This window comes from Rhinopithecus bieti, unplaced genomic scaffold (assembly GCF_001698545.2).
Source record: "Rhinopithecus bieti isolate Rb0 unplaced genomic scaffold, ASM169854v2 scaffold_23405, whole genome shotgun sequence".
NCBI classification, from domain to species: Eukaryota; Metazoa; Chordata; class Mammalia; order Primates; family Cercopithecidae; genus Rhinopithecus; species Rhinopithecus bieti.
Window position 1 is genome coordinate 2727386 of NW_016811519.1, and position 26429 is coordinate 2753814.

At 37.5% G+C, this 26429-nt stretch overlaps 1 protein-coding gene across 1 annotated transcript in view; it reads right to left on the reverse strand.

Moving 5' to 3' along the window:
- The window catches only part of CFAP54 (cilia and flagella associated protein 54), a 374000-nt gene that overhangs the window by 118217 nt on the left and 229354 nt on the right, over positions 1–26429 (reverse strand). The window contains 8 exon segments of the mRNA XM_017893969.1: positions 4661–4754; positions 5668–5773; positions 8349–8504; positions 18042–18168; positions 18273–18452; positions 18624–18781; positions 19594–19741; positions 22097–22202. Coding sequence (XP_017749458.1) covers positions 4661–4754; positions 5668–5773; positions 8349–8504; positions 18042–18168; positions 18273–18452; positions 18624–18781; positions 19594–19741; positions 22097–22202 — 1075 coding nt within the window.

The window sequence follows — 26429 nt, forward strand, 5'->3', positions numbered from 1 at the left end:
ATATACATTCAGTTTTAAACATAAGTCAATGCTACAGAAGTGAACAGAACAAGTAGCTAGTCCACCAGTAGCTAGTATCTGTTGTACATTTTGATAGACAACTAAAATAAGTAGTAGTAGTTTCTTAAGATTTAAATCATCTGGATGGAGCTAACTATTCAATTAGCCCCACAGGTGCTAATTCTTTGATGCCCATATTTTGACCAATTCTTTAATTTTCAATGAACCTGCAGAATAAAACAAACAATAACAAAAGTATATTTCTTTTACTTCTGGCGAGAAGAGGCCCAGAGAAAAAGAAAGGCTGTGTACAATGCTGATGCCAAAGCAACAAGTATAAGGCATAAATGTGGCCTTGCCTAGCTCTAGCATTAAGCCTGGCAGAAGATGACACCTGGAAAGATCTGCCTATGGGTAAATCTAAGCAATATAGCCCCATTCCAAGATAAAACAAACAAACAAACAAACAAAAAATCCTAATCATTAGCTGCAATGGGACTAATCTGGGGTAACAATTACTAGCCTACTGACTACATAAGCATGGGTAATTTATCTACTTAAATTCTGGAAACAAGACTAATAGGCATGTAATGAAGAATAGAGAACAACATTAAATAACTATAATGTAAGACCAACTAGTGACCCAGGCATTTAAAGAAAAAAGAAGTCATCTCGAATGGAAAGGAAACCTTTATTGAGGAAGCTGGGCTTGAGCCCACCGTAGAAAAATTTGGAGTGGAGAAACAATATGGTGGGCATTTTCCAGTTGGGGGAGATATTCGACATTGCACAGGAGATTCTAGGTTATGTAAACAGGAAAGAAAACCCAGGCAGGGGGTGTGGAATGCATGTAGATTGGAAATGAAGAAGTAAAGTGTCTTTGTTTGCAGAAGACATGATCCTATACGTAGAAAATCCAAAGGAATATACAAACAGACACACAAACACAACTAAAATTAATAAACCTGTTTAGCAAGGTCACAGGATACAAAACTCAATACATACAAATCAACTGTATTTTTATATGCTAGCAATAAACAATCTAAAAATTAAAATAAAATTCCCTTGACAATAGAAATAAACAACAAAACGTGTAAGACTCATACACTAAAAAGACATATCTTTGTTGAGAGAAATTAAGATCAGAATAAATGAAGAGACAGTCCATATTCATTAATTAGGGGACTTAATATTGTTAAGATGACGACAAAAATCTCCTTAGTTTTTTTTTTGCAGAAATTGACAAACAGATCCTAAAATAGACAGTGAAATACAAAGGAGTCAAAGTAGCCAAAACAGTTTTGAAAAAGAAGAATATAGTTGAAACATGTACTTTACAATTTCAAAATTTGCTAAAAGCTACAGGAACCAAGACAGTAGACACTCAAGTAAAGGTAGACTTATAGGTCAGTGAAACAGGATTGAAAATCCAGGAATAAACATTTACATATATAATTAATTTTCAACAAAAGTGCCAAAGCAATCCAATGAGAAAAGGATAGTCTTTGTAACAAATGGTACTGAGACAACTGCATATTCATGGACAAAAAGATGAATTTAGAGTTTAGAATCTTACCTCACACCCTACACAAGTATTAACTCAAAATGGATCATAGACTTAAATGTAAAAGTTAAAACTATACAACTTCTAGAAGAAAACATAGAAAATCTTCAACATCTGCAGTTAGACAAAGGGTTCTAGAAATGCCACAAAAAAACACAATCTTATAAAAGAAAAAAGACAATTTGGACTTCACTAAAATTTAAAACTTTTGTACCTCCAAAGACACTACTAACAATATGAAAGAACAAGCCACTAACCAGGAGAAAATATTTGCAAATCATTTATCTCATAGGGGGCTTGTATCTAGAATATATATATATTTTTAAAAAGAAAACTCTCAAAGCTCAATGATGAAAAAAGACAAATGACCCAATAAAAATGGGCAAAAGATCTGAATAGACATTTCCCCAAAGAAGATATACAAATGGCCAACAAGCACATGAAAAGATCTCAGCATCATTAGCCACCAGAGAAATGCAAATCAAAACCACAATGAGATACCACTTCATACCTACTAGCATGGGTACTATCAAAAAGGTAGACAATAACAAGTGTTAGCAAGAATGTGGAAAAATTGCAACGTTCGTATACCACACTTCTCCACCTTGACAAATTGTGATTATAGTCCTTGTCACATTGCAATACAATTATTTATCTCTCTTGCTAGCCTCTGTGCTCCTTAGGAAAAGAAAGTGGTTAGCATACATTATGCCCTCAGTAAGTGTTCGGTTCATAAGTAAATAAATGAATGTTCAAGAAATAGTCAATTCAACTTAGCCATCCATTATTGAGTACCTGCTATTAACAAAATAGAAAGAAGAATAAAGATGTTTAGCTGATGTTACATAATGAGAAATAATAGTTCCATTTATATAAGTACTTATTATATACTAGTCCATTATCTTGTTTAATTCTCAGAGCCACTCTAAGAGGTAAGGATCCTCATCTCCATTTCACAGGTGAGGAAACTAGGCTTAAAAAGACCTCAGTTACATAGCTAGTAAGTTGTGAAGCTAGGATTCAAACCCACACAAGTACTATGGTCACTCTGCTATATGGACACTACATAAAAGAGCAACAATAGTGCTTTCTTTTAAGGGCTTATAATGTGTTATCTTTATTAGGACATATTTCAAATGTTATATTTCCATGGTCTGAATATGTCTGCATGAATTTTTTTAATTGGTTTTGGCTGTTTTCTGTGCTTCTAATAATTCTTTGACTTGCTAAAATATTTATACTATGTCAAAACATACAGAAAATAATGATCATATTGTAAGGAGTTACACTACTGTTTTCATTCAGATCCTAACTTCTTTATGTTCTTCATTATAAGCACTTCTCTAGTAAGGGCCAGAAAGGTGATATATTATCATCCTAGCATCCTATTAATTTGTATTGCCACCTGCTATAAAACAAGGGTTTTTTTCTGTTACTGGAAATAAACATGTTTATCAAACAACAAAAGTAACTTTTCTAGTTTGTAATTATTTCGATTAAAAAAAGTGGGGCCATTTACCTAAGGCAGCTGCCATATGAATAATTCAATTGACTGAGAGTCTAGTTGCCTAAAGGTTTTAAATCATGTTTATGCTGTCTCAAAAATTAAAGATTTGATTCCAACATTTTCTGAAAAGATCTCTTGGAGGGTGAAATGATTATTCAATAAGGATGAAACAGAAAAGCCCACTAAAATTTTAAAAACAAAAAATAAAATTACTGGGTTCATATACCTCAAACCCACCCAAATTATTCCTGCCTCTGGGATCTCCCTCAGTCTAGACCCTTGGTCCTCATGTGTGAACCACAGACCAGCAGCATCAGCATCACCTGGGAGACTCATTAGAAATGCCAAATCTCAGAGCCCATCCCTGATTTACTGAATCAGATTCTGTCATTTCACAAGATTTTCAGTGGTGTTTCCACACCTTAGTTTGGAAGCACTGCTCTAGTTAGAAGACACGACCCCTCTGCAACTCTTTGCTGGGGTCCCTCCTCATCCATCAAATCCTACTTCAAACATCACCCCATTCTCAGGTCATTCATTGAAAATCCCACCTATGCAAGTTATTCCTAGCTCCAAATTTCACTACCTAAGTCACCCCCTGACATGGTTTGGCTGTGTCCTCACCCACATCTCATCTTGAATTGTAGCTCCCAAAATTCCCACACATTGTGGGAGAGACCTGTTGGGAGATAACTGAATCATGGGGCAGTTTCTCCCATACTGTTCTCGTGGTGGTGAATAAGTCTCAGGAGATCTATGGTCTGATAAGGGGAAACCCCTTTTACTTGGTTCTCATTCTTTCTTTGTCTGCTATGTAAGATGTGACTTTCGCCTTCCACCATGATTGTGAGGCCTCCCCAGCACATGGAACCATGAGTCCATTAAACCTCTTTCCTTTATAATTACTCAGTCTTAGGTATGTCTTTATTAGCAGCGTGAAAATGAACTAATACACGCCCTTCCCCTCCTTCTCCCTCATTTCCTCCCACCTTTCCTCCTCTGGCGTCCTTTGCTTTACTGGTTTATTATATTTTCCTCTACTGAAAGGTAAGCTCCATGAGAACAGTGACCAAGTTTGTTTTAGACACTGCTTTAATATCTTCCTCTGGAAGAGTGCCTGGATCATAGTAGATGCTAAAAAGATATGTGATGAATGAATGAATGATTCCATCAAGAGGAAATCTATTTACAGGCCATATCAGTATTGAAAACTTCACTTGTCCGTTTAACCAATATGTCATTTCTTGAATTTTCCTGATCAATACTAATGACTCACTCATTGCCTTGCATTTATATGTTATCCATGAAATATAACTGTATATTTATATATTAATATTAAGTATATACTTATGTACTCTTACATTTCATGGATAACATTTTCACAGGCAGAAATGTGTATATAAAAATAATTTCCAAAGCCCTATATAAAATGTCCAAAGAGGTATCTCTTTGTAACATATAGTTACAAGTGTAACTACAAAGCAATGAATTAATTTCTCCAAGCCACATAGGAAAATCAGCCTCAGTGTTACCAAAATAGCAAGCTCAAAGGCAATTAACTCATAATTTCAAATAAAATAGACTCTTACCTTAAGTGTTAATGGTGATCCTGAAATTTTTATCTTTGGCTTCTTCAGATGAAAATACAATAGAGCCATTTCTAGGTAGGAGTCTCTTATCAATCTAAAATGATATAGCAATGTACTTATTAAATAGCTTCACCATGCATAATCACTGGTATCATTTGCCAACAATTTCTGAGCTGATGAAAGGAAAAACTGGCAAAACCAGCATCTGTCACAAACACACTCTCTTTTCATAGCCCTTTTGACCATAGATACTAGCATCTTCCTCCCTACTAAAATTGGAAGTTCTTGAAGAAAGCTCAGCATTCTGCCTTGTCCTGTGCTGGCAACACTCCATGTTATAACTGCCATGAAGCCTGGCATCAAGACCATTCTGGAATATTCTAGCACACAAGACACTAAATAAGTGAAGGTCAGGGCTGGAGGACTTTGCCTTGAAAATGTAGGCCCCTCTCTATCCTCCTCCACTAATTAAAATAGAAAGAAACACATAGAGCTATGCAACGCCAAAAGCAGAGACTTGGTATGGGTTAGGTCTATGTATTTACTATCAAATCTGTCAGCTGGGGATCAGTGCACCTGGATCAGTGCCGTCGTAACAAAGGCAGCTTACTCAACATTGAGGTTATATTCACACAGAATTAAGTTGACCGGTCCTGGTCCTGATGACCAGAGTGAATAGCCACACGAACCTCTTCTAGACACAACTGCACATTTAGGGAAGGATCTTCCAGTTTAGAAGCCAGTCATCCTGAGGAGGCCCTAGCAATCCTGGGACTGACAGGAGATCTGGGTACAGGCCAATATGCCACTATGAGGACGGTCATTTACCATTATTTTAAAGGAGGCTTTTGGTCAGAACAAAGAGCAACAAGCTTGAGATGGACCCCATGAACTAGCCTGCTTTGAGAAGGCATCCCAATCAATCCAGCCTTGAGTGGTCAATATACTACCAGAACACAGGGTTCAAGCCAAACACACACAGCTACAACAATGGAATATCCTTTTACCCTGAGTTTTGATCATTTTTCAGGCTTAGTTGTATAGCTTCATATAAACTCTCAAGTTGAAAACTTGGAGATTTCTCTTCCATTAGTATTTGACGTTCTATTTTGCCTGAAAGAAGAAAAAGATACAAAGATGGTTTTCCCTTTTTCTAGCACTTAGAACTTAAGAACAAATATTTCATGTTGGAAATTCAGAACATTTGGTGTGCTGTCCTTTTGTATGTCTGTCTATTTCTTCCAGAAGGTAAGCCAATAAGGAAAGACCCATTGCCGCCTCCTTCAGAACTCTCAGGCCTCCCCTGCATTCAGGAAGCAACGTGAGGCAAGCCTCCTTTGGCTTGCCCTTCACAGTGGTCTTCCCATCTTCCCATCTAACTTTTCTCTCCATTCCCTTATGCTTCTCCCTCCTCCTGTATCTTACATTCCCTTTTTTGACATGCATTCTCCTCTTTCCCCTGTCTCCTTCACAGATATCAGAAAACATCTACCCTCTCATGTTCATTGTAGCATTATTCACATTATTCACAATAGCCAAGATATGGAATCAATCTAAGTACCCTTCAACAGGTGCATGGATAAAGAAAATGTGATATGGCTGGGGGTGGTGGCTCATGCCTGTAATCCCAGCACTTTGGGAGGCTGAGGCAGGTGGATCGCAAGGTCAGGAGTTTGAAACCAGCCTGCCCAACATGGTGAAACCCCGTCTCTACTAAAAATACAAAAATTAGCCGGGCATGGTGGTACATGCCTGTAATTCCAGCTACTCAGGAGGTTGAGGCAGGAGAATCGCTTGAACCTGGGAGGTGGAGGTTGCAGTGAGCTGAGATCATACCACTGCACTCCAGCCTGGGTGACAGAGTGAGACTTAGTCTCAAAAAAAAAAAAAAAGAAAGAAAGAAAATGTGATATATATACACAATGGAATACTATTCAGCCATAAAATAGAAAGAAATCCTGTTATTTGCAGACATCATGGATCAACCTGGATGATCTTATTCTCAGTGAAATAAGGCAGGTACATAAAGACAAATATTGCATGATCTCACTTAACTGAAGAATCTTAAAAAGTCAGGGATGGTGGGGAAATAGGGAGATATTGGTCAAAGGGTACAAAGTTTAAGTTAAATGGGAGGAATAAGTTCTGGAGACCTATTGTACAACATGGTGACTATAATAATAATTACAGATTTTAAACGCTTTCACCACAAAAAAAGATAAGTATGTGAAGTGATGGATATGCTAATTAGCTTGATTGAATCATGCCACAATATATATATGTATCAAAAACATCACACTATACCCCATAAATATATACAATTGTTACATCAGTTAAAAATAGATTGAAAACACTTTTAAAATTTAAAACACACACACACACACACACACACACACACACACACACACACAAACCTAAGGAGAAAAAATAAATCCCAAAAAGTCAGCAAATGGCTGAAAACTCTCTATGATAATGCAAACGCGCTAGCCCTCGCAGCTCCCAGTCCTCATGGTGAGCTGCAGCCTTCAAATATAGGCACTAGCAGGCCAGGCCTGGTGGCTCATGCCTGTAATCCCAGCACTTTGGGAGGCCGAGGCTGGTGGATACCTTGAGGTCAGGAGTTCAAGATCAGCCTGGCCAACATAGTGAAACCCCATCTCTGCTAAAAATACAAAAATTAGCCAAGTGTGGTGGCACATGCCTATGGTCCCAGTTACTCAGGAGGCTGAGGAAGGAGAATTGCTTGGACCCAGGAGGCGAAGGTTGCAGCGAGCCAAGATCATGCCACTGCACTCCAGCCTGGGCAACAGAGCGAGACTCCGCCTCAAAAAAAAAAAAATGTAGGCACCAGCAGGGCACACGGGTAGCAGCAAGAATAGGAAGGGAAACTTCTATAATCACTGCAGAAAGGATTCACAGCTTTCATGCAGCCAGTGGAAAGGGCACAGAGCTGGCCAGCATTGAGCTCACATCTGGGCACTATCATTTAGTGGCTGTTGACTTTCGGAAAGTCTCTTAACCAGACCTCACCTAATTTTCCTCATCGTCAAGTGGGATTTGTTATGCCTACCTTGCAGAGCTATTTTAAGAATTAGCACTATGAGATGTAACATATTCAATACAGCACCTAGCATCTAGCAGACACTCAGTAAATCATAGCAGTCATCCTCATCTTTTTCTCAGACGTAAAATGGCCACAATAAAAGTATATAAATGTATTAAGTAAATAGGTGTTATATATAAGTTATAAGTATAGGTATGCTGTAGCTATTTAATTTCAATGAGTGTGTATCTCTTATTTATAAAAATTAATCAAAATGTTTAGCTAAGTAATGAAATGATGCAGAAAAAAGTCTTCCAAACATTATTTAAGTAATATTATTTATAGCTAAAAGGCTATGCTGCCATTTTTCAGTCAAACATGAAACTTTGTATAAGAAGAATCAATTATAATTGTAAACAAAATGAAGTAGTCGTACGTTTTTCTTTCTAGACATAAACTTAAAATAAGCAGTGTTCTTTTACCTAAGACTGGATTTGGTGGAGGTACCATTGTGTTAACCATCTCTAAGCCCTTTGTATGTCTGTAATTTTTATAGTCAAGGACCAAATTTTCAAGAATTCTGTTGTTAATAGAAAAAAGAATTCCACAAATTTTATCATAGTTCTGACCCCAGCTGCATTTTACCTTTCTGAAAAAGGATTTCAGCTTCCACCTCATGTTCCTCCACTGCTGTTGTTCTACAGAGCTTCAGTGCCACATCAAACAGACAAAGAGCAGGTAACCACTTCGAGGGGTCCTTCCTTTTATTCTTGTAATATACTTGCTTGGCCACTGTATGTCCTAAAAGAAAAACGGTTGGGTGGGGAAGAACAATACAATACACAGCGTTTATATAACAAGCCTCCAAGTTACCAGACTGCTCTCACAGTAATGAAATCTATCAAGAACTTTGGTAGTTTTTACAGGTTTTAGCATCCAATAAATGTTTTAAAGACTTATAATACCCAGTATTTCAATGAATTACAGTAATAACCCTTTGAAATTTTTTCTCTGATACATTTCTAACATGTTTTCTTATTTTTTAAATGAAGGATAATCTCTCAAAATCCTTTCTTTCTAAAATTTCACAATGCTCTACACAACAACTTTCATGCTGCTAAGATGAGGTTGTTAATAGTGAAACACCCAGAAATTTTATGTTGTTCCCAATAAAATGTGCAAATAGTAACAGGCAGTAATTTTCTTTCTATTAAGCATTATAGTGGTTACTTGCTTTGTGTGTTTTGTTTTGGTTTTTTGTCATCTCCACTAGACAGCAAACCCATGATGGTCAAGGGCTACATGCTACGTTTTTATTAGGCCCCATCATTATTTAACATGTTTTTACTAAAAAACCATTGTATGGAAGAGACATTAGACTTTATCTGTGTGACCCCAGAGCCAGACAGGCAGACACTTATTCAACAAATATTTTCTAAGTGCTTAGGTACTTGATAAAAACGAAAACAGAAAATAGTAAGAGCTAAGATTTATTAAACATGTCCTACGTGCCAGTCACCCTCTGAAGGACTTAAATGCATTATTCATATGATCCCCACAACTCTGAGTGGGCACCATTATCAAGCTTATTTGACAGAGGACAAAGTAGTAGTTCAGTGAGGTTTCAGCAACTCTCCCAAGGTTAGATGGTTAGTAAATAGAAGAGCTATAATTTGAACCTAGGTAGTCTGGCTCCAGGCCCACAGTCTAAACTACAACATTGCACTATCTCTTAAGAGGGAGGTCATGAAGCCTAGTGTTTTGTTTAATGGAGAATATGAATAGCCAGACAGGCAATCAAAATACTGCATGGCCAATTGTGCAGCAGATAAAGCACGGGGTACTTTGCTAGCAGGCCCAGATTGGGGAAGGTCAGGGAAACTGTCTCAGAGAATGTGGCTGTCTAGGCTGAAAGCAGATTAACAACTTCTCTTTGGTAATTTTAATGAACAAAAAAGTTGGCATAAAGAGGAGAAGGCAAGTAGGGGAAATAATTAATTGATAGGATAATGGAACACACGATAAAGCAATATAAACAGAAATGCAGTGTAGGACTCTGATACAGATACTGAATTCTAGCTGAAGCACTGGATCCTGGCCAGTCATTGGTGCTACCACGTCACTGAGGCTTTAAACAAGTCCCCACATGCCTCTAAACCTTGAGCGTCCTCTGAAAAAATGATTGAAATATTGGGTATTATATGTCTTTAAAACATTTCTTGGCTACTAAATGATAAAAAATAAAATGCAGCAGAACTACAAAATCGTGAGGTATCTTTAGGTTCTGAAATTTTCTAATTCCAAGCTGCTATGCCCTACAAAGGATGTATTTTTTTAAACCTAGAACTTTTTGTAAACGTTTAATTCAGGAGTGTGCTATGTGAATGGCAGGATGATGGACAGCCTCAGTCTCTCTCTCTGTCTCTCTTTCTCTCTCATCCAGGAAGAAGTTACTGAGTCCTTACTCTGAACCAGGCAGGAGGGCAGCACACTGATGAGAATACAGTGATGACAAAGTGAATACGGAGAAGAAGAAGAATATGCAGATGAAAAGCCCTGCTTCTAGGAAGCTCCCAGAAGAGTAAGGAGGCCAGGCACGGAACAGGAAGAACAGCTGACATCTACAAAGCTCTTAAAACAAGGGAGGAGGTGCCCTTCTAAATATGTTATGCATGCCACTCACATCATCCCAGAGGCCAATGACATTGGCACTCACCCACATTTTATAGGAGAGGAAACGAAAACAAGGGAAGTTAAATGACTTCTTCAAGGAATTGAATAAGAATTCCTTCTTAGAGCCCACACTCTTAACCTCAACAATTATCAACTGTGATTGGATCCCAGGTTAGAAGGGAAATAAAAGATATGCTAATTTGTTCAGCACAACCATATTTCAACATCTCCCCTTTTAGTATATTTCACTTATTGTTTCCAATTATACCAAATATCAATGTAAGACAAAAATAACAAATACTTTATGTCATCATGCCACATATATGTATATATAATGTATATTAGTATTATATAGTTTATATTATATATTAGTGCCATATGATGATATATATATGATATGGTATTATATATAATATGATAATGTCACTAATATATAAAAATAATACTTGAATTGTCTTCTAGATTTTTGTTAAAATTAGAATTGTTACAGAAATTATGAACTATTTTCTCTCCCTCCCTAACCAGATAATAGGCTTCCTGAGGGCAGAGATGAGGACTGGCTTCCTAGTACATCCCCACTCCCCAGCATCATTCTTGCATATAAGTGGCCCTCAATGAATGTTTGCTGATTAAATAAACACAAGAAATGCAAGTAACTTTCATTCACTCCTATTATACAATCAGTAATCTACTTTTTCATGTAATAAGGAAGCTCAAGGTTCAGTCATTAATTTTAAAAGATTTTAAATAACCATGATGTTTATTTTGTATTATAAAATAATCTCTAAATGCCTTTTCTATCAGAGACTTTCACATGAAAAAATTTTAAGTGGCCCATTCGTGTGACATAATCTATACTATAAAGGAAAATTGTCAAGAAAGCATCAAGCCACAGCTGATTTTATGCTTTATAATATTTAAGTGCTCCTTTTTCCAGTAAACATCAACTCTGTGAAAAAGACGTTATAAAACTGATGTTGTTTTGACAGAAAAGCTGCTTTGGGTTTTGTTTTTTAAGTCTGTGTTTAATATAATACACCAGGACGCAAGCTGTTCAGCCTCAAGTGACTCTAAAACATAGCAACAGTATTGTCATTGAGTGGTGACACATCCTCAAGATTAGTAAGTCAGAAAGTACAGAATATATTTGATTTAACACAATCTGTACAATTTAACACAATCTGTACCTTAAGCTCCTGCAGAAATCAAATGTCCTGATAATTGAAGAAACTGTAGACTGAAAATACAGAAAAATAGCTCTCATGAGATCAGCAGGCTGGAAGGAATTCAAGAGGCCAATTAAGTCAGCCTAACTTCATAAAGGAGGAAACGTAATATAAAGGGGAAGCAATGCATGTAAAGTAATAAAATTCATATCTGATGATGATCATCAACATATAATAACAATGATCAATAATAATAATGAGAGGGAGGAATAGAAGGGAGTTGGGAGATTCTGCACAGATGATAGCTTGGGCATGCCCTTGCTGCCCTCCCTTTCCCAATCCAATCCAACAATCAGCTTCTCCAGAGCTGCTGCTGCTGCTGCTACTGCTGTTGCTGCAGGAGGCAGGTGGGTCATAGAAGGTGACAGGTAAGAACAGATAGAGCTGGTACAGGATCTTCTGCACTCTGGGATGGACAAGACCCTGGGAACCAGGTGCAGGCAGCCATGGATCAAAGATCAGGGACAGCATCCAAAAAGAGCTTGGAACAAGGTCTCTAGTTCCAAAGAGTGACAGCTCTGGCTGGCTGCCTTCTTGGTTTCTCAGGACCTGTGAGGGGCTTGAAGGTGGCCTGAGTCCTCTCCACTCCTGAAACTAAAGAATATTGACCTTTGCTGCTTCTCCTGGTGCCTTACAGGGAATTGAACTTTTGAAGTCTGGTATAGAACTAACCCATATAGGCAGAATTAGCTATTCTTAACCACCACTTGCAGCATGGCCACTACTGAAATTAATCCAACAGCTAGACATGACTCACAACAAATGGACAAAGGGAAACAGCCCAGCAAAAAAGATCCAGCAGCTGGCAAGAGGAAGAACAAATACAACCCCCAGAAAAGGTGGCAGCAGTAAAATAAAACTATTAAAATTCAGACAACAAATCAAAAAAGTAAGAGTATGTATAGAGATATAAAGTTTTCAGATAATTTTGAGAAGATGGTCAATACTGAAACCTAAATTAATAATCAGAAAGATCAAGTGGAAGTAAAAGAGTTCAAGTTATAGATGATAAAAATAAATGGAAATTATAAAGGAAAACATAATAGACTTAGAAGACAGATCAAGACTTGACATATAAATTATAATAGTCAACACTCAATAGTGCTTACTATGGTCCAGGCACTGGTCTAGGCATTTAACATCTTCTTAACAATCCTATCAAGTAAGTGCCATTATTAACCCCTGAATGTTTGTGTCCCCTTAAAATTCTCATGTTGAAATGTAACCCCCACATGATGCTATTAGAGGTAGAGACTTTGGGAGGTGATTAGGTCATGAGGGCTCTGCCCTCCTGCATAAGATTACTGTCCTTATGAAAGACAAGAAGACAGACTTGTCCTTATAAAAGACAAACTTGAGAAAGCCCATCTGCCCCTTCCACCATGTAAGGACACATAGAAGGTGCCATCTATAAAGCAGAGCCATCCTTCACCAGACACCAAATCTACCATTGCATTATTCCCTTGGACTTCTCAAACTCCAGAGCTGTGAAAAATAGGTTTCCACTGTTTATAAATTACCCAGTCTAAGGCATTTTGTTACAGCAGTCAAACAGACTAAGACACTCTCATTTTTGAGATGAGGAAATTAAGGCATAAAGAAGTTAAGTCACATGCTTAAGATCTGAACCTAGGCCAGATGGTTCTCGATGTACTAGTAACTGAAGAAGAAGAAAGAACAGAGAGTTACTAGGCAATAATTAAGCAAGAAGAAATTTTCTGACAGCTGGAAAGAGATTTACCTGCAGATTGAAAGTGCTCACTGATTTCTAGGCAGAGAAAGAAAAGGCATATACCCAGACATATGCTGGTAAAATTACTGAGCTACAGAGACAAAAGAGAAAATCCTGTAAGTTTTCAGAAAGAAAGAACAAATTTCTTACCAAAAGAAAATGGAAATTAGACTGACACTGCAGTTCTCATTTGAGACACTCAAAGCTAGAGATGATGGAATAATCTCTAACAAACCCTGAGAAAAAACAGCCACACCCAAAAATTCTGGTACTGAGTTGAGAGCACATCACTCACCTGGCAGGGTTCAAGAAAGGTATTTGCGGAGAACATGGAATCAGAATATAATCTGAGGAAAACACTTAAAAAGAAAGAGAAAAGGATCCAATCAATAACCTATGAAGCAGAACAGAGACTGAAAGACTCTAAAGGCTTTGAAGATGAATGAAAAGAAGGAGGCAGGAAGAACAGCAGCACTTTCTCAGTGGTATAATGACTAGGATTAGATATTAGAAATTAGAAATAGAGTTTCTTTAAAAAGGAAAGAAATAGTTCAAAGGAAAAGCATCAGGATACTTTGATTAAAAAGTACTAAATTATCTCAGTAAAATCTAGGAGATAGAGTAGAGAGGAAGGAGCAAAAATTCTAGAGATTTCTAGATGGTGAGATTAATGTAGGAAGGTAAAATTCATCACAGTCTCATCTAATTGGGGATGGCCTATGAGGGAAACAGGTAAGAGCCTCTTGGTGAGAGGAAAGTTGGATCGGGTATTACAGTAGGGAACCACATGTCTGAGTCTGCAGAATGGGAAAGGAAAAGTACAATGAATGTCTAAAATAACAGAAAAAAAGGTCATAAAAACAACTTGATCAAACTGACAAAGATAAAGAAAATAAAGTAAAATAAGTAGTAAAGATAAAGTAAGATGTAAGAAATAACAACAACTGTACTACCATTTATTGCATGACTGTTGTGTGCCAGGCACTGTTTAATACTACATATATTTGATTTTATTTCATTATTTCAAATATATAGGGCATATAGCCTACCTCCATTTTGCAGATAAGGCATGAAGTCTAAGAGCTTGGATAACTTCTAAGATCAGACAACTAAGAAATAGTAACGCCAAGATTCAGGCCTAGGTCCTTCAGATCCCAAATTTTCATCTAACCAGCTTGCTCTGCAGTTTCCTATTTCTAATAACCTGTGCGTTAGTCTTTTTTCCACAGCCCCGTCCACTAGATCCTTTTCAAATATTTGAAAAGGAGCTAACATTTACTGAGCACATACTATCTGCCGGAAATGGTAATTGGTGCTAAATGCTTCATTTTCATTAGGTTTATACCTTCACTGAAACATTTTTCTTGAGCAATTTTTTGTTACAAAAGTTAAATGTATTCATTGTACTTCACTGTAGCAGATTAAAGGACAGAGAGAAGCAAAAGAAGACAATAAACATCATCCATAATCACACCTGCCAAGGGGAGTCCCTATTTTCCAATGATCTTTTGATGTATACAATGAATATTTTATAATTTTGTGTTATATATGTTCCAATGTAGTATGAACACCTTTCCATTGTGTAAAAATTATTCTGCAACATTATTATTAGTGGTTGCATAGTAGTCTAATGATGAATGAAATCTGAAAGCACCATTATTGATTGATTGCTTGATTTCAGGCACTGTGCTAGGTGCCCGGGATATCAAGTGAACAAAACAAAATCGTTGCCTTAAGAAGCTTATGTTGTAATGGAGGCTTCAAACAAGCAAGTAAGTTGTCCTTAACAACGAACATGGTGAGCGTTACAATAAGAATAACCAGTTAGAAGGGGGGTGAGACACCTCAACCAGTCTTGGGGTTCAGGTAAAGCTTCCTGGAAGAAGTGATACTTAACTGAAATCTGAAGGATGGACAAAGTTTAAGGAAATGTATTTGCATGAGTGGGAGCCAGTGGGTAGTGGGGAGGAGAGGGAAAAGAATGATATGGTAAGAATGAGATTTTGGGGGAAGATTATTCCTAATGGAGAAAATCACATGTGCAAAGGTGTAAAGCAAGCACACATCACCACATGCATCACGTGCAGTCACAGTGATTCAGTGTGACCGGAGGGTTGGGTGGGAAGGGGCACATGTCACCTTGGACCACATCATATGAAGCCTTTTAAGCTAGAATAAATAGAGATCATTTACTTAAAGGATAGCCTAGGGAAATAGAAAGGTAATTATGGGTAGGAAACCAGAGAGGGAGATGGAAAATTGGGAGAATGCAGCACCTGAGAATCCAGAGAGAGCAGAGTTTCAGGAAGTTGTGATTGGTGTCAGCAATGTTAAATGCCTTGGAGGGTCTGAAAACTACTTGTTGGAATTATAGATTAAGTCCTTGGTGACCAACTCAAGAGTGATTTCTCTGGTCCAAATCCAGAATGAAGTGGCATTAGGGGTGAATGAGAGGGGAGGAAAGAAGAGGAAGAGAGCAGACTCTACCCTTAAGGAGTCCGGCTGGAAGGACATTTTGTGAGAATGACAGAGGCTTACAGTAGGTTTGTTATTGTTTTGCTGCTGTTGTTGTTCGTGTGTTTGTTTAGTTTGGTTTTTTACTGGTGGATATTTGAAAATATTTACAAACTGAGGGAAGGAGGGAAAAGGATGTGTTGAGTAAGGAAGGTAGAAAATATGTGAGAGAGGGGTAAAAGTGCCACAGCAATGTCTCCAGGAAGGACAGAGCCAACTAGGAGCTACAGCAAGGCCAAAAGGCTCAGCAGCATTGATAAAGGGGCAGGCTCCTCCCCTAAGAAAAGAGAGAGGCAGAAGGAGGCTGGAGTCATTAACCATGATCACAAAACAGAGTTAGGCCGATACATGGTTTTCCCACTGCAGGGAAACTATACCACCCACCTGGGATTGAAAATACTATTATCAGCCAGTCCACTAGTTAAGGTACTAACTAGAGTATTGTGAAGGAACATAAGATGCTGTCTCTTCAAAGGACCTTGACTCATAAAAATATGAAGACTTTTGACAGTTCCTATATTTGTAAGATACAATTTTATTTCTTAAACTTTTACAAACGAATTATCAGAGCTTCCAAAAAAATGAATATCACATTCATTAACACATTTATTTAAGCTATTTTTATTGACAAATGGTATCTAATTAAACTAAAGAGCTTCTGCACAGCAAAAGAACCTATCATCAGAATGAACAGACAACCTACAGAATGGGAGAAAATCTTTGCAATCCACCCATCTGACAAAGGTCTAATATCCGAGTCTACAAAGAACACAAACAAATTTGCAAGAAAAAAAAATTTAAAAATGGGCAAAGGACATAAATAGACATTTCTCAAAAGACATGCATGCAGCAAGCAAACATGAAAAAAAGCTCAACATCACTGATCATTGGAGAAATCCAAATCAAAACCACAATGAGATACTATCTCACACCAGTCAGAATGACTATTATTAAAATGTCAAAAAACAACAGATGCTGGCAAGGTTGCAGAGAAAAAGGAACGCTTTTACCCTGTTGGTGGGAGTGTGAATTAGTTCAACCACTGTGGAGACAGTGTGGTGATTCCCCAAAGACTAGGGGCAGAAATACCATTTGACCCAGCAATCTCATTACTGGGTAATATCCAAAGGAATATAAATCATTCTGTTTTAAAGATACACGCAAGCATATGTTCATGGCAGCACTATTCACAATAGAGAAGATATGGAATCAACCTAAATGCCTGTTAATGATAGACTGGATAAAGAAAATGTGGTACATATACACCATGGAATATTATGCAGCCATAAAAAGAAACGAGATCATGTCTTATGGATGGAGCTGGAAGCCATTATCCTCAGCAAACTAACACAGGAACAGAAAACCAAACACTGCATGTTCTCACTTATAAGTGGGAGCTGAATGATGAGAACACATGGGCACATCGGGGGGGATGACACACACTGGGACCTACTGGGAGGTAGAGGGAGGGAGAGCATCAGGAAGAATGGCCAATGGATGCTGGGCTTAATACCTAGGTGATAGGATGATCTGCACAGGAAACCATCATGGCACACATTTACCTAAATAACAAACTCGCACATCCTGCACATGTGCCCCTGAATTTAAAATAAAAGTTGAAGAAAGAAAATAAATAATAAAAATAAACTATTTTTTTTGTTCACAGGCATTAAATTAGCATTTTTAAAGATATAAGTACTTCATGGCATCAGTTATAAAATACATAATGCATTTAACACATTCCTTTCCAAAATCTTCTTTAACAGTTAGTTATAATTTAAATATGCTAGATAACAGATTAGTGAACAAAAAAAGTTTTATTTAAGAAATGTATTTTGTGTTTGTAGGATTTTTTTCAGTAAAGTTACTGAATTGCACAGCAATTTTGAAGTAAATTCTGTGGGCATAATTTTAATCCAAAAGACTGATGACCTGGATAAAGTGTGTAGACCAAGTAGTTACACATGTTATATTAAGGTAATCAACCACATACTTTATTCAAATATAAAGACCATCTATACATCACACAGTCTGGCATATGATAAGTGATCAAAAACTATTGGTTAAATAAATGGAGCCTGAGCATTCATAAATATTGCCTCTTTTAAATGCACTCATATGATAGCCTGTCTAAAAATAACTTAAAATTTTTTATCAGTTATTCTAGTGCAATATAAGCTTAAATGTTCTTACCAATTCTCATTTTTACTTTGGCCAATAACATGACATGGGGAAGATAGATATTTTTCAAAGGCTGTAATGGATTTGCATATTTAGTGTTTGATGAACAAAATTCAATTGTTTCTCCAAAAGTTAGCATCTATTAAAAAAAATTGTAATGAGCAATTAGTTGATGTGGTTTGGAATAGGAAGAAAGAGAGAAAAGTAAGTTTCCACGTCTTGTGGACACAAAAGGATTCTCACCTGTTCAGTTAGAATGCGATGAGCCCGAGTCAACAAATTTAATTTTCCTGTTTTTGAAAAGGGAGATTCCTTGAATTTCTCAGCTTTGGTTAAGTCATCCAGCAAAACTAGGCTTCTTGCCAGGGTTAGCCGTGATTGAGGAGAAATAAATTCATTTCCTTCCAGCAAATGTATTATATCCTATTAAAATAAAATTATTCATTGTGATAGTACTGTTTCCAATTCACTGAAACAAGAGCTGGTCATGTTAATTGTTATGCATTCAGTACCTAATGGAATTTGAAATTCTCTCCTTTTGTTCTAACAGGAATCCCTCCCTGACTATAAATATGAACAAAGCTTCCTTTCTACCTGAAGGTTTGTTATGATTTCTGCCTTTAAATGCTTTTCTTGTAGGCCAAGAATTACAGCTTGAGTCAAGAATTCAGCCTGCAGTTCCGTGTCGCCTGCACTTTTTGCCTCCATACACACTTCATTGATGAGGCTCCGGCAATCTGTCATATCATCCTCTAAAATAAACAAATGCAGTTATTTAAAATGCATTGAAAGAGTAAGAAGTTATACATGTGTAATAGCCCCAATTTTCATCACTGAAATATTGTATAATATCAAAGAACAGGACAGTATATTAAGATGGAAAACAGACTCTACATGAAACATAGAAAATAAATGTGTTGTACTTTGTGGGAAAGTACTTTAGGAGTTTCTAGTGCTCCAAAAATGATGATATCGCATGAGATAATTTAATTTGGAAGATGGATAGAAATGAGTGAATAGATAGGTATACAAATAAATAATGATTAATCACTCCAAGAACTAACATTTACATGTGCCAAGCTGTGATCTAAGACAGTATAAATTTAACCCATTTAATTCTAACAATAATCCTAGAAAGTACGTACAATCATCTCCATTTTACAGGGTAGGAAACTGAGTAAGGAGGATTTAAGAGACTTGGCTAAGAAAGGCTTGGCAAGGAAGTGGTGGATCCAATATTTGAACCCAAGTGGGTTGGCTCCAGTAATCTGTGCTCTTCGCTTCTACACTAGTTGCCTTCCCAGATGACAAGAAGACCTGGGCATTCGTATTTTGAAATTGCTTTACCTGTTTTGCATACATTAGTAAGATATATGCCACTTTCAATGATACAAAGGGCTGTTAAAAATATTCTTATATATTAATAACCTGAATTTTTAATTCTATAAGCAGATCAAGCTAGAAAGTTATAAAAGTTAACATAATAAAATACATCCCAATAAACCCCTCTTCACCTATGTAAAATTAATTTTTATGAAAACATTCAATAAGCAAATGTTTATACCTTTCACAATTCCAATGCCATGAATCTGTGCAACAAACGCAGTCACCAATGCTAAGCGGCACCTCAACCACAGATGAATATTGAAATACTCTCGGGCATTTAGGGAAATAGGATCTAAAAACTCATTGTCATCTTTATTTTCAGTGGCCTAAACAATATTAAAATGATAGTTATCTTTCCATTTAATAATGTCAAGGTTCTAAACTAAGACTAAATGTAAGTTTAAAAGGCATCTGGTATCATTCCACAGTATCAAAATTTTTAATTTAGAAATGATTCTTGCACATTCTATAAAATATAAAAAATATTCAAAACAAAATCATCCACAATCCAACAATCCTCTATTAACATTTTAGCATACTGTTTTCAACTTTCCTTTTCTCTCTGTACCCATTGTTGAAAAATAGTTTTGCAGTGTGAATTTCTCACTGCAAATTATATTATCAGCAGTTTCTATGTCATGAAAAGTTTTTGTAAATGTCATTTTAAGGGCTAAAAAATAAATAATATTCACTAATATTCATTTAGTTATTATGTGTCAGGTACTGTGCTACATGCTTTGTATATATTATCTCATTTAACCCTCCTAACAGCCAAAGAGGTATTATAATCATTTCCATTTTACAGTTGGGAGAACTGAGACCTAGGAAGGTTAACTATCTTGCCTAAATACTGTCGTATTTTGATGGAGGTGGGATTCCAACCTGTGTCTTCCTGCCTTTAGAGTCCATAGTCTTAATCCACTGTGTCATGTTACTGTATGCTGCTCATATTCCAAACAGGTATTGTAATTAATTTGCCACCCTCAATATTACACTTTACAAAGAGGTGACAAATGTCCAGAGCTGAGAGCTAGGAGAGATGTGCAAAGAAAGCTATTTCTGGGGGAGTAGAGTCCATCGTAGACACTGGAAACTTTAAAATCGTTTAGAACAACTGCCATTTGTTCTAAGTATTTCCTGCTATGCATTTCTGACAGCTCCTTGTGTACAACCAATCAGCAACACGTGCTAGCCAGGAGTAGCTAATAGGGCCTAAAGGGGCTCAAATGCAGATGGGTAGTACAGGAAAAGTAGGGCAAGCTGTTCCCTGGAAACAAGGGTAAGTAGTCAACAGGCCTGGCACCATGGCTCACACCTGTAATCTCAGCACTTTGGGAGGCCAAGGCAGGTGGATAACCTAAGGTCAGGAGTTCGAGACCAGCCTGACCAATATGGTGAAACTCTCTAAAAACACAAACATTAGACAGGCATGGTGGCAGGCTTCTGTAGTCCCAGCTACTCTGGAGGCTGAGACAGGAGAATTGCTTGAACCCAGGAGGCAGAGGTTGCAGTAAGCTGACATTATGCCACTGTATTCCAGCCTGGGCGACAAAGCAAGACTCCGTCTCAAAAAAAAAACAGAGTAAGCAGTTGACAGAGGCCCACAGGGAGGATAGTGATTCGAATGGGCACAAGAAGTACTCAAAGAGTCTAGTATGTAGATTAGCAATACAGAAAAAAATGCCCATCAGTATAACTTAAATCACTCAATGCTCAGATTTCCTGTCACTAATGAAAAGACAGGTCACATTAATCTTAATCAGGGTTTCTCAACCTCAGCACTACTGACCTATTTTGGGCCAGATAACTGCTGTGGAGGGCTGTACTGCAGATTATAGGAAGTTTAGCAACTTCCCTGGCCTCTACCTAATAGATGCCAGTAGCACCCCTCTCCACCCAGTTGTGACAACCTAAAATATCTCCAGACATTGCCAAATTTCCCCCAGGAGGCAAAATCACCCCCAATTGACAATCATTATTCTAAGTCAATTTTTAGAGTTAGATTGCTTTTAGCATTTTTATTGCTTTCAATATAGCAAGAAATGAGTCTCTACTGAGGACAATTAGTTTTGCTAATTTGTAATGATGCTAGATATTAGCGATTTTATTAGTAATGCTTGAAATAATGAGCAAGGGTTCTATGTGATGAATCTCTATATTTCAGTCCTAAACAATCCTGTATTGTTAAATTACTTGGTCTTAACAAAGCCTAATCAGAGAATATGTGACATCAGTTGTCAGATTTGAGAGCTTAAATGGAAGACTCTAACTATGAGGAATCCAAAGCAGGAAACAGCACAGGTATCTGACTGGCAACGCTAAGGCAATAGATTCAAAAGCGGAATGAGGAGCAAGTCTTGGGAAACAACTTTATTTGCTAGGTAGATCAAAGCTAGATTAATATAATGGTACATCTGGGACTTTGGATGGGACTTTAGTAATTATTATATCCCAATTCCATCAGTTCACAAATGAGATTATAAGTTTTTTTAAATTAAGAGATTTGTCCAAAGTATGCCAATAAATAAATAGCATTAATAGGACCTAAATCTTTTTACGCCAAATTCAATGTTTTTTCTACTTTACTCCTTTGCTTCATCTAAATAATTAGACAATTTCCTAGCATGCCAATAGTTCTTATATGATAAGTATTGTAAGGACAGACATTAAGTCATACTTACAGAAGTTCCTGGAGAGACAGGATTCTCTGTGTCATCCTGTACTACCTTCTTTTTAAAAAGTTTTGAATCCTGGAGAAGTGTAAGTGTAGAAAATACTATTGCAGCACTAAAATATAGAATATATTTTAAATGTTATCAGTATTATATTTGTGACATCTGTATGTTATTTCCTAAATCTCTTTCTCCAAAAAACATTCTCACACGCCCCCCCAATAACCCCCAAAACTCTCAGGTGCCATTTCTGCAGGCCCTAATAGCACCCTGGTCTTAACCACACACTAGTACTTGTCATATTTCATTGTCTGAGTATTGCTTCACAGCTAAATTTGTCTTATTCCCTATTGAAATCCAGCATCTAGCATAGTGACTGAGACATAATAGAAACTAAAAAATATTTTTAAATGAGTGAATAGAAGAATAAAGGAGTGACATTTCCAAGATCTAAAACAAAATGTATTGGCAATCACATTTTAATATTTTGTATTTTATGTACATCAGAACGTGATTCTCCAGCTTTCTGAGGTTATAGAACTGTGTTACTTAATGCTACTACACTTAGAAACTCAAGCTTAATTATTGCTTAATCTGTGTCTAGCAGTGCCAGAAAGGAAATGTACTCTATCAAAAAAACGGAGACCAGGAGTTAATAATTTTTTACTTCCTGTTGCTCCATGCATAAATTTGTCTGCATTTTAAGCCATTATATCCTCCTCCCCTGTAGAATAGTAAATTTAACATTGGCATCACACTTCTTCAAAATATTTTAATGGTATATATTAAGAGCCATCTTCTTTTGAAAATGTATTCCAAAACAAAATTCAAAATACAGAACATTCTGTATGTCTGAAGATGCTCATCATACACACATCAAAAAAAAAAAAAAAAAACTGGATGAAGGCCTATGGACAATATGACAATATATCCATCCAATTTCCCCATTTAACAGCTCCACTTGAAAAGTTAAACGACAGTCACATTTAACAGGTGTTATGAGTTGAATTTTGTCTCCCCAAAAGGTATGTTGAGGTCCCAAGCCCCCGTACCTCAAAATGTGACCTTACTCGGAAGTAAGTTCGTTACAGAAGCAATCAAGTTAAAATGAGAACATTAGGCTGGGTCCTAATCCAATATGACTGGTGTTTCTATAAAAAGGGAGGTTTGGGCCGGGCACGGTGGCTCACACCTGTAATCCCAGCACTTTGGGAGGCCAAGGCGGGCAGATCATGAGGTCAGGAGATCGAAGCCATCCTGGCTAACATGGTGAAACCTCATCTCTACTAAAAATACAAAAAATTAGCTGGGCATGGTGGCGGCACCTGTAGTCCCAGCTACTCGGGTGGCTGAGGCAGGAGAATCGCTTGAATACAGGAGGCGGACGTTCTAGTGAGCCGAGATCGCGCCATTGCACTCCAGCCCGACGACAGAGTGAGACCCCGTCTCAAAAAAAAAAAAAGGTGGGGGGGGTTATTTGGACATAGAGAGACATGCACAGAGGGAAGGTGATGTGAAGATATACAGGGAGAAGACGGCCATGCAACAGGACTGATGCACCTACAAGCCGAGGAACGCCAAGGACTGCCGGCAAATGCCAGAAGCCAGAAGAGGCAAGTAAGGATTCTCCCCTAGAGCCACCAGAACAAGTGTGGCCCCATTGACACCTTGATTTCAGAAGTCTTGCCTCGAGGACTGTCAGACAATGAAATTCCTAGCTTTCAGCCACCCAGTTTTTGGCACTTTGCTACAACAGTCCTATGAGACCAGTAACAGCAAGTTAAAAGCAGACCCCTCTCGCTTCTATCTCCTCCACCCAAACCCACTCCTCATCCCTGTCCTCCATCCCACAGGCAGAACCCAGGAGTTGCCATGACTTCCTCTCTGTGAGTCGCACTTTACATTCAATGCCTCAACAGACTTCGCCTTCCAAATAGGGCTCCCTCATCTCCTCCACTGCTAACGCCTTCATCCAAGCCGCCATCATCTCCAGGCTGGATGACCACAGTAGCTTCCTAACCAGTTTCCTGCTATGACTCTTGCCCTTGCAGTCCTGGTCTCCATACAGCACCCACAGTGATTTCTTCAAGCTGTAAATCAGATTTACACATTCCAGGGCCCTCCCAATCCCCAGGCTGCAGTCCGTGCTCCATCCTCCTTTGGATCAGTCACTGAGATTCTGGTGCAGTATATGTTCACCTTCATCAGTGTTCATGGATCCTGTAAGAAGGCTCTCAGAATGGGTACATATGCTCAGTGTTTAAATTACATTTCTAAAGCCTATATTTTTGGTCAATATGTTATATTAAAAACTGAAAATATTGTGCTAACATTGGCCACAGAAATGGTCTTTTTTCTCCAAAATGCTTAAAAAAAAAATCATAACTGGTATTTACAAAGTGTTTCCCACCTGACAGGTACTCTGTTAAGCACTTTCTGTGAATAAATTCATACACTCCCCACCACAAGTCTACAAGGAATATAAATACAAGTTGAGTATCCCATATCCAAAAATCAAAAATTCTTCAAGATCTAAAGCTTTTTGAGTGCTGACATGACACTCAAAATAAATGCTAGTCAAGACATTTCAGATGTCAAATTTTCAGATTTGGGATGCTCAACTAGAATAATACAAATATTCCAAAATCCCCCCAAAAAATCTGAAATCTGAAACACTTCTTCCCTCAGGCATTTCGGATAAGGGATCCTCAACATGTACTATTATCATCCGTATTTTCCAGATTAGAAAATGAAGACACAGAAATGTTAAATAATTTGATCCAAGTCACACAGTTAGAAAGAGGGGCCAGGTTCAAAACTCAGGCAATCAGCCCCTGACCCTGCACCCTTATTCGTTATTCCATGACACCATCTCTGTCTTTTCACAGTTTCTAACAAGTTTGGTTTTGTTGAATTTTTGCTATCCATATAGAGTTAGTGCCATATTTATGGCTGTTATATAGTCACTGTTGACTGTACCTTTCATCAATATCAATGGTACTCTTGGTGCAGTTCAATGCTTTTTGCCTTGCATCCTACTTAGCATAATACTGATATTGCCATCTTTGCTTCTTTACCTTTTCTTAGTATCTTTGATAACTAAAAATCCTTTTAGTATTAAAGATGTCTGGACCATTTTTGACAGTGATTTATAGTTCAATTTTATATTTACTACTTTGAGTAGCATTCTTCTTCTAAGAAAAGCATCAAACATCCCATCCTTCTGGGACATTATTCTCCTTCTTTTGCCTACCCCCTCTTCTTAGTTCTTAGTGAGGGCTTCCATATTCTTTCATGACCCTGCCTCCTTGGCCATGGTGCTTGGGACCAGGGATGAGCACATGAGCCAAGCTGGGCCAATCAGCTTCCCTGGTATCTGAACCTGAAGCAAGAGACAGTCTTGTGCTCTCTCTGTGGTAAATTTGGGAGCATTCGAAGTCTTGATCTAGTGGCAGACATGTATCCAGTACTGTAGAGGAAGCCAATCTGATCAAATAAAGCTAACACATAAGGCTGAAAGAAAGAAGATGGAATTAGGTGATTCCAGGAGCACTCAAGCCTTTGCTCTCAGTAAACCCTCAGGCCCATCCTTACATCTGTCTTCACCAGCTTTGTAGTCACATGAATCAGAAAGTTTCCCCTTTTGGCTGATTTGGCAGAAGTTGGGATTCTGTCACTTGCAAACAAAACATCCTCACAAATCAAGTGTGTTTCAACAATTTTACATTTATGGGCATAATTAACATGCCTTGTTTTCTTCTATTATTTTATGCTTTCTGAGTGTATTCCTCCTTTTTCCTTTCTTTTGTGTCTTCTGCCATGAGACTATTTCCCTTTTATTTTCCACACTGATTTGAAATATATATATTCTGGTTTAGATTCTAATAGCAGTTATGTTTAATATCTTCCAAAACACACTTCTCCATTAATCCATCTTAAAAACATAATTTCTCTACTCTGCTTCTCTATTTCTCAGTGCATAAAATGAACCAACATATTTTGATTCCCTACACATAGGATGAAGAATTTCAGAATTTTTAATTACCCTATCTCTCCCACATCCACTTGGTTACTATAATCTGATATATTATCCCCAGGTCATTGTTAGTTATCTTTATACTTTATCACCTTTTTCAAGAATTAGTTTTGACATCTGCTTTCAGTTTTGCAAACTTATCATTATTTACACTGAGCCCAAACTAGCTCCAGTACCCACCACTAGTCATTTTTACAGAATCACTGCCTCATTCCTCAGTCTTAACTATGAGACGGATCTCTTCTGTTGGCTGGAGTAGTTCCTTAAGCCCCCACACAGTGTTAGGGCACCTGCCCAGGTTTTTGG